Source organism: Arctopsyche grandis, chromosome 10 (genome assembly GCF_051622035.1).
Source record: "Arctopsyche grandis isolate Sample6627 chromosome 10, ASM5162203v2, whole genome shotgun sequence".
Lineage (NCBI taxonomy): Eukaryota > Metazoa > Arthropoda > Insecta > Trichoptera > Hydropsychidae > Arctopsyche > Arctopsyche grandis.
The window spans coordinates 1,809,226-1,825,632 of record NC_135364.1 but is presented as its reverse complement, the minus strand read 5'-3'; the positions used below and the strand labels follow the sequence as shown (position 1 = coordinate 1,825,632).

Here is a 16,407-nt window from a genome sequence, read left to right as displayed (position 1 = left end):
TATCAACTCAATAGAAGTCAAACAGAAATAGTATTTTTGTAATTGAAAATTGGGCTTCCGCCACTTTATAATATAGCGGCTCATATATTATACATTTACACACAATATATTCATTTTAATGTGAAATTCAAATATGTAACAAATATTAATCATTTTACATGTTTTTGAAAATATATCGCTTTGCGCTATTATTTTTATCATAGTTTTTTTTTAATTAAATTTAAATTGTATCCTGTTTCATTTTCTTCTTTTAAAGAAATGTACGCTCTGGTAAAATTTATATTACTTAACAAAAGAAGAAATGAAAGAACTTTAAAATTTTCAGTTGCACATAATTATTGTAATTAAAAGAAACCGAGCATAAATATAATTCCTTGACAATATAATACAAATATAATAATTCCTTGACAATATTATTGGCTAATTGAGGGAAACATAATAAATTTTTTGGACGTGCGACTGGTAAATATAGTATACCTTATATTCGATGTTATCGATGATTCAATTGAATAAATATGTACTGTTTTTCAACAACCGCTGTATGAATATTCGTATATGTTGCGATATGTGGGATAATAAATTATGATAATGTTATCATGTATATTTACATACATATGTACATGTATTTAATTGTAAAAGTACACGTTGTGATGGAGTTGAATTCTGATCGTATGAATAACTTTGAAAAATTGGCAAACCACATATTTTCATTATTTATGCGGAAATAGTACTTTTACGCTAGAGAATTGAGGTTTTTAAATATTTTTCTCAGAAACCTTTTAGTTTATTGAACTGAAATGTCATATCTAAGAGTTTTAGCTCAATAAAAAGTTATGTATAAAATTTGGTATACATTTGTCAACCAGAAGTGGCAGTTTACTCTTGTTCGATTAGCCGCGGGTTGCCAACCCGTGCTTCAGAGGATAATATATTAAATTGTCTTTATATGACAATTAAATAAAATTATACTTAGAAAAATCATATTTCCACTATTGATAACTGGCTTACCTCGATAAAATAAACGAATTTTTGTTATTAATCCACATGAATAGTCGTAATATGATTTGGAATTTTATTTAATTCTCATATCAAGACAATTTAATATATTATCCCTATTAATTAGATTCAGATTCGTGTAAATACGAGTTAATACTAGTACGAGCTTTTAGCTCGCAATTTTACCGATTTAAAATTCAGCACACTTTCAATTAATCCTTTTAAACGAAAACAAAAAATAGTGTGGCCAGAACACTATCCCAATAAACATGTTTGATTAAAAAATACTCAATATAAAATAGTATTAACAGTGGGAAAAAATCCTAAGTGAAAATACGTACCTTTGACTTTTGATTTGAACTGGACGTCTACGTAGAGGGATTTGAAAACTCAAAAGTACTACAAATGAAAGATAAAATACCCGACTATAGATTCCAATATTCATTTTAAACGAGAAATTGACATATATCTCCGAATCTCGAGCCAATCAACATTTTTTATTACCAGATTCGTGTTAATTGGGCATAGATCTATAAAAAAGTCATATCTCGTCTCTGAACCATTTTTCGTGTCGAACAGTGTAATTATTTATAATTGTGTAAAATTGAAATAAGATACGTATTTTTCGAATATCCATTTCATAATTTTTTCATTCTTCATTATCTGCACATGTGTAAGTAATAAATTAAAACGGAAACGCGGTTCTGAAATTGATCCATGTTCTGTCCATTTGTCTGTGCCTGGATCGTATTTCAGCACTGATTTTGAATTTTGACCTCCTGAAAGACACATTGATTAATATTAACATTAAATTAAGAAACAATTCTTATTTATAAAACGATACAATTTTCAGAGCGATCACACGTAATGAAATAAATTTGTACTGTATTTAAATGAATGAGAAACTCACCGACGCAAATGATTTTCTCGTCGATAGCAATCGCTTTGTGCCCATACTTCGGTTCAGGAAGACTGGCCACCGATGTCCAGGTTTTAGACTTGATGTCAAATCGCTCCACTGATTTAAGAACTGATGATGTATTGTTACAACCTCCAATAGCGTAAATGTGGTCTCCCATTGCGACAGCCTGTAAGTTGAAACAAATGGTATTCAGCGAAGATGACTTTATTATGATGTGTTTGTCTTTAAAGCTGATTGATACAAATCGATCTGTTGTACATAGGATACGTAAATATAACAATGAATTCTTACTGCACAACTACTTCTTTTTTCTTTCATTGGTGGGGCTGCTGCCCATTTGTCTTGTTGTGTATCATAGATTTCCATTGTGTTTAATGTATTACCACTAACGTCTAAACCTCCGATGGCATACATTTCTTTGCCTACGACTGCTATTGCAGGATGACAACGTGGCGTCAACATATGAGCCACATTAGTCCACGTATTCGTAACTAAATCATACCTGAAATGAAAACCGGAAAATTTCATTGCGACTTCATCATTATTTGCATTTTATGTAAATTAATATTGAGTATTCGTTCAAATTTATTATTTATTTATATTCTTAATATTTGTGCAAATGTATAGTATATTTATGTGAACGATAGGGATTGCACTACCCTTATTAGATTTTGAAATAAATATTTTTCTTATTAATATTTGTACACTGAGTTTAGTGATTGGCAAACAATGGACCGTAGATAATTCTGAATCCTGAGTGCAAAATTCTATCGAAATCAAAATGATTAACGAAAAAGCTCGTTATTTCACGTAATAGTGTAATTGTTTTCGAAACTTTTATTGTTGTGAATATAATATTAACATTTATATAGTGATAAAATTAGAATTTCCACGTGGTTGTCTCAATTGTCTTTTAGATGTTTTTGAAGGTGAATGGTGAAGTATTGAATTTTAAATAAATTGACGGTCTTAAACTAAATCTTAATTAAACCTCACTTGGGAGGGTGCTAGCAGTAATGCAGGATATCGAAACGGGTTGTAAGATAAGACGAGGTCAAGAAAAATCAGATCACGAAAATCCCGTTAGTAAATTAGTTAAATTTATTTATTATTATTTTTTTTAACTATTAATACTAATTTTCCGTTAGAAAATCAACCAGGTTAAAAATTGAAACAAATAATACATAGATTATCTCGTTAAATACCGACGGAAAGAAAAATTAAATTTTGACTTAAGAAAATAACATTTCCACGAAATTTATCGTTTAATTTTTATTATTCCGTCCTCTGATTTTTAAATTATTCTTTTTAGATTATTAATATTAATTTTCCGTTAGAAAATTGACACGATGAAAAAATGAAACAAACAATAGATTATCACGTTTAATACTGAAGGAAAAAAATTGGTATCAAGTAAATAACCTTTCCACATTCATGTTTTCATTTCATTCATGGGGCATTTACGATTTGGCCCGCAAGCAAGTGTTAATATTTATTTTCCGTTTTAAAATCAACCCAATAAAAAATTAAACAAATAATAGATTATCCCGTCAAATACCAAAGGAACGAAAAATTAATTTTTGACTGAAAAAAATAACCTTTCCACGGAATTTATCGATTCTTTTTCATTATTCTGTCCTCCGATGACGAAAACTCCGATTTTTACTGAAGTGGGGGGCCTCAATTTTCAAATGCGCCTGGGGCCCCCCATTTACTTGATTCGCCACTGGTTGAAAGATGAGATGAGGTCACGAAAATCACGTTAATAAATTAGTTAAACTAATAAAATGTATTTTTTTGAATTATTAAATATTAATTTTCCGTTAGAAAATCAACCCGATAAAAAAAATGAAACAAAAAGTAGATTATGTCGTTAAACACAGAAGAAAAGAAAAATTGATTTTGGACTCAAGAGAATAACCTTTCCACAGAATTCATCGAAATTTGTTTATTATTCCTTCCTCCGATGACGAAAACTTGGTCATCATTGACGGTGGCTGCAAATAACCGCCTTTCTTGTTGCATCGCCGGAAATTCTGTTGTTTCCTTTGTGACGAGATCAAAGCAAGACACCTTTAAATTGGCAAAATATTAAAACAATGTTTCATTTAGATCTGGGCAATCAACGTTTAAAATCCTCAATTGTATGAAACCCTATTCGGATATTACGAATTTCGAGATCATTTTGTAATCATCGGCCCTCTAGTTTGGTCGGAAACTTATTTTGGTCTAGCATAATAAGTTGCTTCAATTATAACTAGTATTCTCTTTATGATTATGGTTATATTGATTATTACTCACACTCTTGTATTTTCTAATTTTTTTACACTTATAGATCTACATAAATTTAGATAAATACAGTCAGGGCTATTTTTGAAAAAAGAAAATGCTGGAACGCACTTCTCGTTATTATACTTTCTAATCCTTTTTCGAATATTTTATTTCATTCAGAAGGACACAATATTTTCCCATTTTGGCCAAATATATAAATATAGATTGTAAATATGGCTAAATATGGATTGTGATTATATGCGCACGAATATCTACTCGTGTAATTGTTGTGAAACATTAAAAAAGCGTGAAAAGAGGTTCCTCATCGGAAGGTAAAAAGGCCTGCATGTACTTTAATTGATTAGTTGAATTTGAATCGAGCTTATAATTTATGTTTGGAAGGTAACTGTCAAACTTTCTCATGACAAGAGTAGTTGTCAAACACGCCTGTCCCTGAAATTTATTGTTAAATTATATCTCGCAGAAAACCATTTATACTTTGACGAAAAGTTAGTGTATACAATAACGAATCAATGTATTCATTACCAAGATTTAACCATTAAACCTTAACACACACATTAATCAAAATAGACAAATATCTATTTACTTGATTTTTGTGCCAACGAACATGTGTGGAATCTGCGTGATAGATCACGTTGTATACGTACATATGATTTAGATTTTAAAATAAAGCACAAAGCTACATATTAATCGAACTATGTAATGGTACCTTGTTCGTGGTTTTGCCGCCAAATTCACCACCCATAGTAATTAGTTTGTTATTTAACACGACAGCCCCAAAATTAGTAGTTTTATTGTCCAAATCATGATATGTAGACCATTTGTCAGTGTTAGCATCGCATATTTCAATTTCACCTGAAGTCTTAAATTGAAAATGGACTTTATTAATGAAACTTTAACTTGTAATTTTAAGAAATGAAAATAAATATGATAAATACACTTTTATCTTCTCCTCCTACAATTAATACAGTTTGTTGGCAGCATTTTCGAGGTTTTGAATTTAGCAAAGGTAATAGAGGTCTTTTTTCTGGATTATGTCGGTATTCGAATGTATCCAACAGCATTTGACAGCAGATTAATGAATCGTAACAGAGTGGCTTCACTTCGTTTAATATAAACTGAAAAATTAGAAATTCACATTGGAAAATTATAAATAAATATAGACGAATTTGAATTATCTATGAAATTTGTCACGAAGCAGGAAATACCTGGACGGGTAACAAAGGTAATCTGATATATTTTAACAGGGTATCTAAATGCTTTTTCCGAGGCTCGTAGTTATTTTGCACCCAAATCTTCAATCCTTGAAACACGCGCTCTTCTCTTGCTACATTTAAATCATCCGACTGTAAAAGTTCACCCAGTCGTTCACAACTCATATTGAGGAATTCATCTTCTTGGATTATCTGCATACCAATCGGATTTTTGGATAATATTATGACAAACATAGTCGAAAAAGCTTTTGTGGTTATATCCATGATATCCATGATACAAAATACAATATGCCAAATCATATGTCATATAAATCAATAACATAAAGGCGTACCTTTAAATAGTTCTTCGCAATATAAGCTTTTGTTTGCTCGAGTAATCGTAAATATCCATGTTGTTTGGCGAAATCTTCAATGAAAATGGCATTCTTATTGTGTCTTATTTTTTCGAGGTACGCCAAACAGTATTCTTCGAGTTCACGCACCTGAATCATTTTGGAGAATTTGATTATGTTCACAGCTTGATGTAGTTGCAAGTCTGAAATGAACATTTAGCCAAGGATATTTTTTTGATTTTTAAATGCTTTTTATTCTTACGAAATTATATTCACAATACATCTTATATCTATTTTAATAGCTACTGATCTACTGATCATTTTCTATTTTACAATTTAATTTAATTTGGTTAGTAATCACAGTATTATATTATTCTAATGTCAATCTAAAGCATAATAGGAAAAAGAGCTCAAAAACCTATTTACAATCCTATATTACAACCTATATTACAATCCTATATACAAGCCATGGATATCAATGTATTTAAATGTTTTAAAAACACACGGTTTCTTTTGATCTACATATGTAATTACCAATTTCACCGAAGTAGAAGAACTTAATTGTCTTTTTGACAGACTCCGCGGTTATATCATCAGTGTCTTCCAAAATGATTTCAGTGGTTGTATTATTTATTCTACTTTCGAAAAAATCGCCATTCGTAACGAGTATCAACTTGTGCACTGGGAATCTGAAAAAGTCGTTTGATTCAAATATGTACTATTATATTATATAGACAATTACCATATATGTAAATAAAATGTACCAACTTGTTATTGCCGACTACCAAATCGATATTATACAACATCTTTTCTTTGTAAATGCCAAACATTCGCTTTAAAATAGTTTTTGCATGTCGATCGTTAACATCATTGAATTCGGACATTTTTGTGTAGAATTTTGTATAATAAATTTAATGCGGTACTAAAACGATATAGGAATAGAAAAGAAATTGTCGATGATAATAAATTATCACAAAAACGTGTCACCGAGTCAAGAACTAGCCGCCAATTGAAGTTGTAAGAAATTGCTATCGAACCACACTGCTTCAAACAACATTGATAACAAACCATTAATGAGAAATCGATCTATAAACATAACGATTCTTCATACCTGCACCGAAAGTCTTATGATCCTGTTTTTGATGTGATGAATATATATGATAAATTATTACAATTGTTTTGCACGCTTTCAAAAATTCTGGAAAAAATAATCTACACTCGTTTACTTAAAGTCGTAAATAAGAAATTAATAAATGAACAATTTGGATTTCGCACTGGACATTCCACGACCCAACAACTAACAAGACTAACTGAACACGTGACGAAGAACTTTAATATGAAGAGAAGTACCGGAATGGTATGTCTCGACAAAAAAATACCAAACTACCTAATTCTCATCATCAAATCGTACTTAACTCGTAGAAAGCTAGTGGTTAGCGTAAATAATGAATTATCGTCTCCAAAAATAATCGCAGCTGGCGTTCCGCAGGGGAGCTTGCTTGGCCCACTCTTGTTCTCCATATCTATAAATGACATACCTATTCCAAAAAACTGTCACATAGCCCTATATGCAGATGATACAGCTTGCTTCACAAGTAGCAAAAAACCAGACACTATTCTTAAAAATCTTGAATTTGCAATTAAAACAATGACTGAACACTTCACTAAGTGGAAAATTCAAATTAATCAAACCAAAACAGACGCCATATTCTTTAGTGTTAGAAAGCATAAGCCAAGTTCAGATCTGAAAATCCCCTCTGGAGAAAGTCTGAAATGGCAGTCAGTAATAAAATATTTAGGAGTAACGTTTGATAAAAGAATGAGATGGGCACCTCACATTGAGGCAGCGAAATGCAAGGCGATGCGGGGTATATCCTCAATATATCCAATATTTAATCGCCATAGTTCTTTATCAACGCTAAATAAAATAAAATTATATCGCGCGCTCATATAACCATTATTAACCTATGCTTCACCTGTATGGAATAACGCCTCGAATACTAACCTTTCCAAGCTCCAAGTAATACAAAATAAATCCCTAAAAATAATTTATAATACACCCATATATACTATATACGCTGAAGAAGTGTTCTTAACATAGTAATGATATTAATATTTAAATATACTCTTTATTTCATTACCAAAGAATTATTTTAAGCTAATAAAGATTAATATTCCTAATTTTCGACATTTTTAATTTGTTTTCAAATCAAGTCGTCTGCAATTACAATTTGTTTCCCAAAAACAAATATTATTATATGAGCCGTTATAATTGAAAATGGCATTACTTCACTTTTATTCATTGCGAGATATATCTCGCAAAACATTAAATACATATATTGATTTACGTTTAACAATATTTAAAAATACTGGTGGCCTGCAATACATTTATTCTGCTTTTCCAAGATTCTGGACGTATCAACTCAATAGAAGTCAAGTCAAACAGAAATAGTATTTTTGTAATTGAAAATTGGACTTCCGCCACTTTATAATATAGCGGCTCATATATTATACATTTACACACAATATATTCATTTTAATGTGAAATTCAAATATGTAACAAATATTAATCTTTTTACATGTTTTTGAAAATATATCGCTTTGCGCTATTATTTTTATCATAGTTATTTTTTAAAATTAAATTTTAATTTTATCCTGTTTCATTTTCTTCTTTTAAAGAAATGTACGCTCTGGTAAAATTGATATTACTTAACAAAAGAAGAAATGAAAGAACTTTAAAATTTTCAGTTGCACATAATTATTGTAATTAAAAGAAACCGAGCATAAATATAATTCCTTGACAATATAATACAAATATAATAATTCCTTGACAATATTATTGGTTAATTGAGGGAAACATAATAAATTTTTTGGACGTGCTACTGGTAAATATGTATAGTATACCTTATATTCGATGTTATCGGTGATTCAATTGAATAAATATGTACTGTTTTTCAACAACCGCTGTATGAATATTCGTATATGTTGCGATATGTGGGATAATAAAATATGATAATGTTATCATGTATATTTACATACATATGTACATGTATTTAATTGTAAAAGTACACGTTGTGATGGAGTCGAGTTCTGATCGTATGACTAACTTTGAAAAATTGGCAAACCACATATTTTCATTATTTATGCGACTGTAATTATGGTCAAAATAGTTTATTTTATAAAACAAATGTACACATTTGTGTTATTTCTTACGTTAAAATTCATTCAATGACAAATTTTTGTTCACTTCACGTCTTCACTATTTACTTTATCTATGTACGTAGTAACAATAGATGAAGTTTTGTGATCATGCGAAAATTTGAACACGAGATATTGACTGATTTGAACTCAGAATCGATCAATGATCACGATTTCATGATCTAGAAAAATTATGTGTCTGTGTATTTTGGGGATTTTTTGAAAACCGTTAGTCCTATCAAACTGAAACTTAGTATCGGTCACTGAAATTCTTATCGATATTATGTAAATTTTTTCCAAATTTTTAAGTGGACCGAAAATGGTACCTCTCCTTATAGGAGTGCTCTTTTTTTAAGTTTTTGAATTCAATAATTATCTTCCAAACCGCAAATTCGACTAAAATTGTTTTATTTCTAATAGAAAGTATAAATTTTATAGCCTAATATTTTTCGAATATTTTTACCTGAATCGGAAATAGTACTTTTACGCTAGAGAATTGACGTTTTTAAATATTTTAATCAGAAACCTTTTAGTTTATTAAACTGAAATGTCATATCTAAGAGTTTAAGCTCAATAAAAAGTTATGTATAAAATTTGGTATTCATTTGTCAACCAGAAGTGGCAGTTTACTCTTGTTCGATTAGCCGCGGGTTGCCAACCCGTAATATATTAAATTGTCTTTATATGAGAATTAAATAAAATTATACTTAGAAAAATATTATTTCGACTATTCTCGTGGATTAATAACAAAAATTCTATTGATAACTGGCTTACCTCGATAAAATAAACGAATTTTTGTTATTAATCCACATGAATAGTCGTAATATGATTTGGAATTTTATTTAATTCTCATATAAAGACAATTTAATATATTATCCCTATTAATTAGATTCAGATTCGTGTAAATACGAGTTAATACTAGTACGAGCTTTTAGCTCGCAATTTTACCGATTTAAAATTCAGCACACTTTCAATTAATCCTTTTAAACGAAAACAAAAAATAGTGTTGCCAGAACACTATCCCAATAAACATGTTTTATTAAAAAATACTCAATATAAAATAGTATTAACAGTGGGAAAAAATCCTAAGTGAAAATACGTACCTTTGACTTTTGATTTGAACTGGACGTCTACGTAGAGGGATTTGAAAACTCAAAAGTACTACAAATGAAAGATAAAATACCCGACTATAGATTCCAATATTCATTTTAAACGAGAAATTGACATATATCTCCGAATCTCGAGCCAATCAACATTTTTTATTACCAGATTCGTGTTAATTGGGCATAGATCTATAAAAAAGTCATATCTCGTCTCTGAACCATTTTTCGTGTCGAACAGTGTAATTATTTATAATTGTGTAAAATTGAAATAAGATACGTATTTTTCGAATATCCATTTCATAATTTTTTCATTCTTCATTATCTGCACATGTGTAAGTAATAAATTAAAACGGAAACGCGGTTCTGAAATTGATCCATGTTCTGTCCATTTGTCTGTGCCTGGATCGTATTTCAGCACTGATTTTGAATTTCGACCTCCTGAAAGACACATTGATTAATATTGACATTAAATTAAGAAACAATTCTTATTTATAAAACGATACAATTTTCAGAGCGATCACACGTAATGAAATAAATTTGTACTGTATTTAAATGAATGAGAAACTCACCGACGCAAATGATTTTCTCGTCGATAGCAATCGCTTTGTGCCCATACTTCGGTTCAGGAAGACTGGCCACCGATGTCCAGGTTTTAGACTTGATGTCAAATCGCTCCACTGATTTAAGAACTGATGATGTATTGTTACAACCTCCAATAGCGTAAATGTGGTCTCCCATTGCGACAGCCTGTAAGTTGAAACAAATGGTATTCAGCGAAGATGACTTTATTATGATGTGTTTGTCTTTAAAGCTGATTGATACAAATCGATCTGTTGTACATAGGATACGTAAATATAACAATGAATTCTTACTGCACAACTACTTCTTTTTTCTTTCATTGGTGGGGCTGCTGCCCATTTGTCTTGTTGTGTATCATAGATTTCCATTGTGTTTAATGTATTACCACTAACGTCTAAACCTCCGATGGCATACATTTCTTTGCCTACGACTGCTATTGCAGGATGACAACGTGGCGTCAACATATGAGCCACATTAGTCCACGTATTCGTAACTAAATCATACCTGAAATGAAAACCGGAAAATTTCATTGCGACTTCATCATTATTTGCATTTTATGTAAATTAATATTGAGTATTCGTTCAAATTTATTATTTATTTATATTCTTAATATTTGTGCAAATGTATAGTATATTTATGTGAACGATAGGGATTGCACTACCCTTATTAGATTTTGAAATAAATATTTTTCTTATTAATATTTGTACACTGAGTTTAGTGATTGGCAAACAATGGACCGTAGATAATTCTGAATCCTGAGTGCAAAATTCTATCGAAATCAAAATGATTAACGAAAAAGCTCGTTATTTCACGTAATAGTGTAATTGTTTTCGAAACTTTTATTGTTGTGAATATAATATTAACATTTATATAGTGATAAATTAGAATTTCCACGTGGTTGTCTCAATTGTCTTTTAGATGTTTTTGAAGATGAAGTATTGAATTTTAAATAAATTGACGGTCTTAAACTAAATCTTAATTAAACCTCTCTTGGGAGGGTGCTAGCAGTAATGCAGGATATCGAAACGGGTTGTAAGATAAGACGAGGTCAAGAAAAATCAGATCACGAAAATCCCGTTAGTAAATTAGTTAAATTTATTTATAATTATTTTTTTTAACTATTAATACTAATTTTCCGTTAGAAAATCAACCAGGTTAAAAATTGAAACAAATAATACATAGATTATCTCGTTAAATACCGACGGAAAGAAAAATTAAATTTTGACTTAAGAAAATAACATTTCCACGAAATTTATCGTTTAATTTTTATTATTCCGTCCTCTGATTTTTAAATTATTCTTTTTAGATTATTAATATTAATTTTCCGTTAGAAAATTGACACGATGAAAAAATGAAACAAACAATAGATTATCACGTTAAATACTGAAGGAAAAAAATTGGTATCAAGTAAATAACCTTTCCACATTCATGTTTTCATTTCATTCATGGGGCATTTACGATTTGGCCCGCAAGCAAGTGTTTATATTAATTTTCCGTTTTAAAATCAACCCAATAAAAAATTAAACAAATAATAGATTATCCCGTCAAATACCAAAGGAACGAAAAATTAATTTTTGACTGAAAAAAATAACCTTTCCACGGAATTTATCGATTCTTTTTCATTATTCTGTCCTCCGATGACGAAAACTCCGATTTTTACTGAAGTGGGGGGCCTCAATTTTCAAATGCGCCTGGGGCCCCCCATTTACTTGATTCGCCACTGGTTGAAAGATGAGATGAGGTCACGAAAATCACGTTAGTAAATTAGTTAAACTAATAAAATGTATTTTTTTTGAATTATTAAATATTAATTTTCCGTTAGAAAATCAACCCGATAAAAAAAATGAAACAAAAAGTAGATTATGTCGTTAAACACAGAAGAAAAGAAAAATTGATTTTGGACTCAAGAGAATAACCTTTCCACAGAATTCATCGAAATTTGTTTATTATTACTTCCTCCGATGACGAAAACTTGGTCATCATTGACGGTGGCTGCAAATAACCGCCTTTCTTGTTGCATCGCCGGAAATTCTGTTGTTTCCTTTGTGACGAGATCAAAGCAAGACACCTTTAAATTGGCAAAATATTAAAACAATGTTTCATTTAGATCTGGGCAATCAACGTTTAAAATCCTCAATTGTATGAAACCCTATTCGGATATTACGAATTTCGAGATCATTTTGTAATCATCGGCCCTCTAGTTTGGTCGGAAACTTATTTTGGTCTAGCATAATAAGTTGCTTCAATTATAACTAGTATTCTCTTTATGATTATGGTTATATTGATTATTACTCACACTCTTGTATTTTCTAATTTTTTTACACTTATAGATCTACGTAATTTAGATAAATACAGTCAGGGCTATTTTTGAAAAAAGAAAATGCTGGAACGCACTTCTCGTTATTATACTTTCTAATCCTTTTTCGAATATTTTATTTCATTCAGATGGACACAATATTTTCCCATTTTGGCCAAATATATAAATATAGATTGTAAATATGGCTAAATATGGATTGTGATTATATGCGCACGAATATCTACTCGTGTAATTGTTGTGAAACATTAAAAAAAGCGTGAAAAGAGGTTCCTCATCGGAAGGTAAAAAGGCCTGCATGTACTTTAATTGATTAGTTGAATTTGAATCGAGCTTATAATTTATGTTTGGAAGGTAACTGTCAAACTTTCTCATGACAAGAGTAGTTGTCAAACACGCCTGTCCCTGAAATTTATTGTCAAATTATATCTCGCAGAAAACCATTTATACTTTGACGAAAAGTTAGTGTATACAATAACGAATCAATGTATACCTTACCAAGATTTAACCCTTAAACCTTAACACACACATTAATCAAAATAGACAAATATCTATTTACTTGATTTTTGTGCCAACGAACATGTGTGGAATCTGCGTGATAGATCACGTTGTATACGTACATATGATTTAGATTTTAAAATAAAGCACAAAGCTACATATAAATCGAACTATGTAATGGTACCTTGTTCGTGGTTTTGCCGCCAAATTCACCATCCATAGTAATTAGTTTGTTATTTAACACGACAGCCCCAAAATTAGTAGTTTTATTGTTCAAATCATGATATGTAGACCATTTGTCAGTGTTAGCATCGCATATTTCAATTTCACCTGAAGTCTTAAATTGAAAATGAACTTTATTAATGAAACTTTAACTTGTAATTTTAAGAAATGAAAATAAATATGATAAATACACTTTTATCTTCTCCTCCTACAATTAATACAGTTTGTTGGAAGAACTTTCGAGGTTTTGAATTTAACGAAGGAAATCCAAGTCTTTTTTCAAGATTATGACGGTATTCAAATGTATCCAACAGCATTTGACAGCAATTCAATGAATCGTAACAGAGTGGTTTCACTTCATTTAATATAAACTGAAAAATTAGAAATTCACATTGGAAAATTATAAATAAGTATATACGAATTTTAACTATCTATGAAATTTGTCACGAAGTAGGAAATACCTGGACGGATAACAAAGGTAATCTGATATATTTCAACAGGGTATCTAAATGTTTTTTCCGAGACTCGTAGTTCTGTTGCAGCCAAATCTTCAAGCCTTGAAAAACTTGCTCTTCTCTTGTTACATTTAAATCATCCAACTGTAAAAGTTCACCCAGTCGTTCACAACTCATATTGAGGAATTCATCTTCTTGGATAATCTGTAATATTTTTGGATAATATTATGACAAAGTTATGATATTATTTTAAGTAATCATCATTATATGTGACGTAAGTAATTTTTCGTAAAGTTTCAGTTTTTTTGTCGAGCTAAATAAATTGTGTTTTTTACAAATAAAAGAAAACAATCATATGTCATAGAATTCAATAACATAAAGGCGTAAATAAGACATACCTCCAAATAATTCTTCGCAATATAAGCTTTTGTTTGCTTTAGTAATCGCAAATATCCATGTTGTGTGGCAAAATCTTCAATGAAAATGAAATTTTTGCTGTCTAATATTTTTTTGAGGTACGCCAAACAGTATTCTTCGAGTTCACGCATCTGAATTATTTTGGAGAATTTGATAATGTTCACAACTTGATGTAGCTGCAAGTCTAAAATGAAAATTTGGCCATAGATAAGTTTATAAAAGTTTTAAAAAACACACGGTTTCTCTTCAACTGTCTTCTTACCTATTTCACCGAGGTAAAATAACTTAATAGTCTTCTTGACAGACTCCGCGAGTATCTCATCACTGTCTTCCAAAATGATTTCGCTGGTTGTATCATTTATTTTACTTTTGAAGAAATCGCTATTCGTAACAAGGATCAACCTGTGCACTGAGAAACTGGAAAATTCGTTTTATCGTATTAAGTGCTATTTTATTGGCAATTATATTTTATAGACCACACATAAATGTACCAACCTGTTATTGCCGACTACCAAATCGATATTACACAACAAACTTTCTTCGTAAATGCCAAACATTCGCTTTAAAATAGTTTTTGCATGTCGATCGTAAGCCTCTCCATTGAATTCGGACATTTTCGTGTAGAATTTTGTATAGTAAATTTTAATTGCAGAACGACCGATGATAATGAACTATCGCAAAAACGTGTCACCAAGTCAAGATCTAGATGCCAATTGAAGTTGTAACAAATTGTTATCGCACTGCACTGATTCAATCAACATTGATCCCCAACTTTTACTGAGAAATCAATCTATAAACGATATGTCCATACCGTTATATATATTATAATATAGTGTTTAAGCAATGAGGGCTATTTTGATAAAATTGGAGACAAAGCCTTGATATTTAATGATAATTATTCTTTGACATGATGTTAAAAAGATCAAGTTTTGTTTCGAAAATCTACTTCTTCAGGGAAATAATCTTGACATACTAATAATATTAATAGTTAAATATAATTGACCTCTTCATTTATTTACCAGAGAATTATTTTAAGAAAAATAAATAAAGATAAATATTTCTAATTTTCGACATCGATTTTATTACTATATTTTTCTAAACTAATTTACTTCCCAAAAACAAATATTATTATTTGAGCCGTTATAATTGATGGCACTTTTCTTCATTTCGAGAAATATCTCGCAAAACGTTAAATATACATACATAATGTTTTGCGTTTAACAATATTTTAAAATACCGATGACTTGTAATACGTTTATCATGTTTTTCCGAGATTCTGGACGTATCGATTCAAAAGAAATAATCACAATTTGTGAATTAAGTGAAACGGAAATTGTACTTTAGGAACTGAAAACTGGACCTCGGCCACTTTAAATATAACGGCTCATTTATTTTACATTTATATATAATATATTCATTTTAAAGTAACATTCAAATATATTATTAGATGAATCATTGTACATGTTTCTGAAAATCGCTTTCTGCTATTATTTTCATCATAGTTTTTTTTAAATAAGTTTAATTTTTTATCCCGTTTCATTTTCTTCTTTTAAAGAAATGTATGCTCTGGTAAAAATTATATTACTTAACAAAATAAGAAATCAAAGAACTTTAAAGTTTTCAGTTGCATTAAATTATTAAAATTAATTTAATTTCAGTTGCATATAATTAATTAAATTAAAACTTTCCTCTTTAGAAAAGCTGACTATGCTACAATTATTCCAATTTTAAGCGATATCAATTGGAATTCACTTTTGTCCAATTTAAATATTGATTTAGCTTGTAAAAAATTTTACGATACCTTACAAAATATTATTGAATGCCACGTCCCTTTTACTCTTAAATCTAAACGTACCAAATATCCC

At 29.9% G+C, this 16,407-nt stretch overlaps 2 protein-coding genes across 3 annotated transcripts; both read right to left on the bottom strand.

Moving 5' to 3' along the window:
- Positions 1-315: 315 nt before the first annotated feature.
- LOC143917909 (kelch-like protein 5) lies at positions 316-7,364 on the bottom strand. Of its 2 annotated transcripts, none has more exons than XM_077439532.1 (10): positions 6,525-7,364; positions 6,291-6,445; positions 5,757-5,959; positions 5,419-5,616; positions 5,149-5,328; positions 4,920-5,072; positions 3,840-3,991; positions 2,210-2,420; positions 1,907-2,084; positions 316-1,775 (listed from the first exon to the last, which is right to left on the bottom strand). In XM_077439532.1, the coding sequence occupies exons 1-10, from the start codon at positions 6,638-6,640 to the stop codon at positions 1,585-1,587; spliced, it is 1,737 nt and encodes a 578-aa protein (XP_077295658.1). In that variant the 5' UTR covers positions 6,641-7,364; the 3' UTR covers positions 316-1,584. The 2 variants fall into 2 exon arrangements, with proteins under 2 accessions (XP_077295658.1, XP_077295659.1); XM_077439533.1 differs by having other exon boundaries at positions 6,291-6,474; positions 6,525-6,839.
- A 1,137-nt stretch (positions 7,365-8,501) lies between these two features.
- On the bottom strand, positions 8,502-15,253 carry LOC143917897 (kelch-like protein 1). The gene is made up of 10 exons (XM_077439515.1): positions 15,038-15,253; positions 14,805-14,959; positions 14,524-14,726; positions 14,132-14,329; positions 13,862-14,041; positions 13,633-13,785; positions 12,553-12,704; positions 10,930-11,140; positions 10,627-10,804; positions 8,502-10,495 (listed from the first exon to the last, which is right to left on the bottom strand). The coding sequence occupies exons 1-10, from the start codon at positions 15,154-15,156 to the stop codon at positions 10,305-10,307; spliced, it is 1,740 nt and encodes a 579-aa protein (XP_077295641.1). The 5' UTR covers positions 15,157-15,253; the 3' UTR covers positions 8,502-10,304.
- Positions 15,254-16,407: the final 1,154 nt, after the last annotated feature.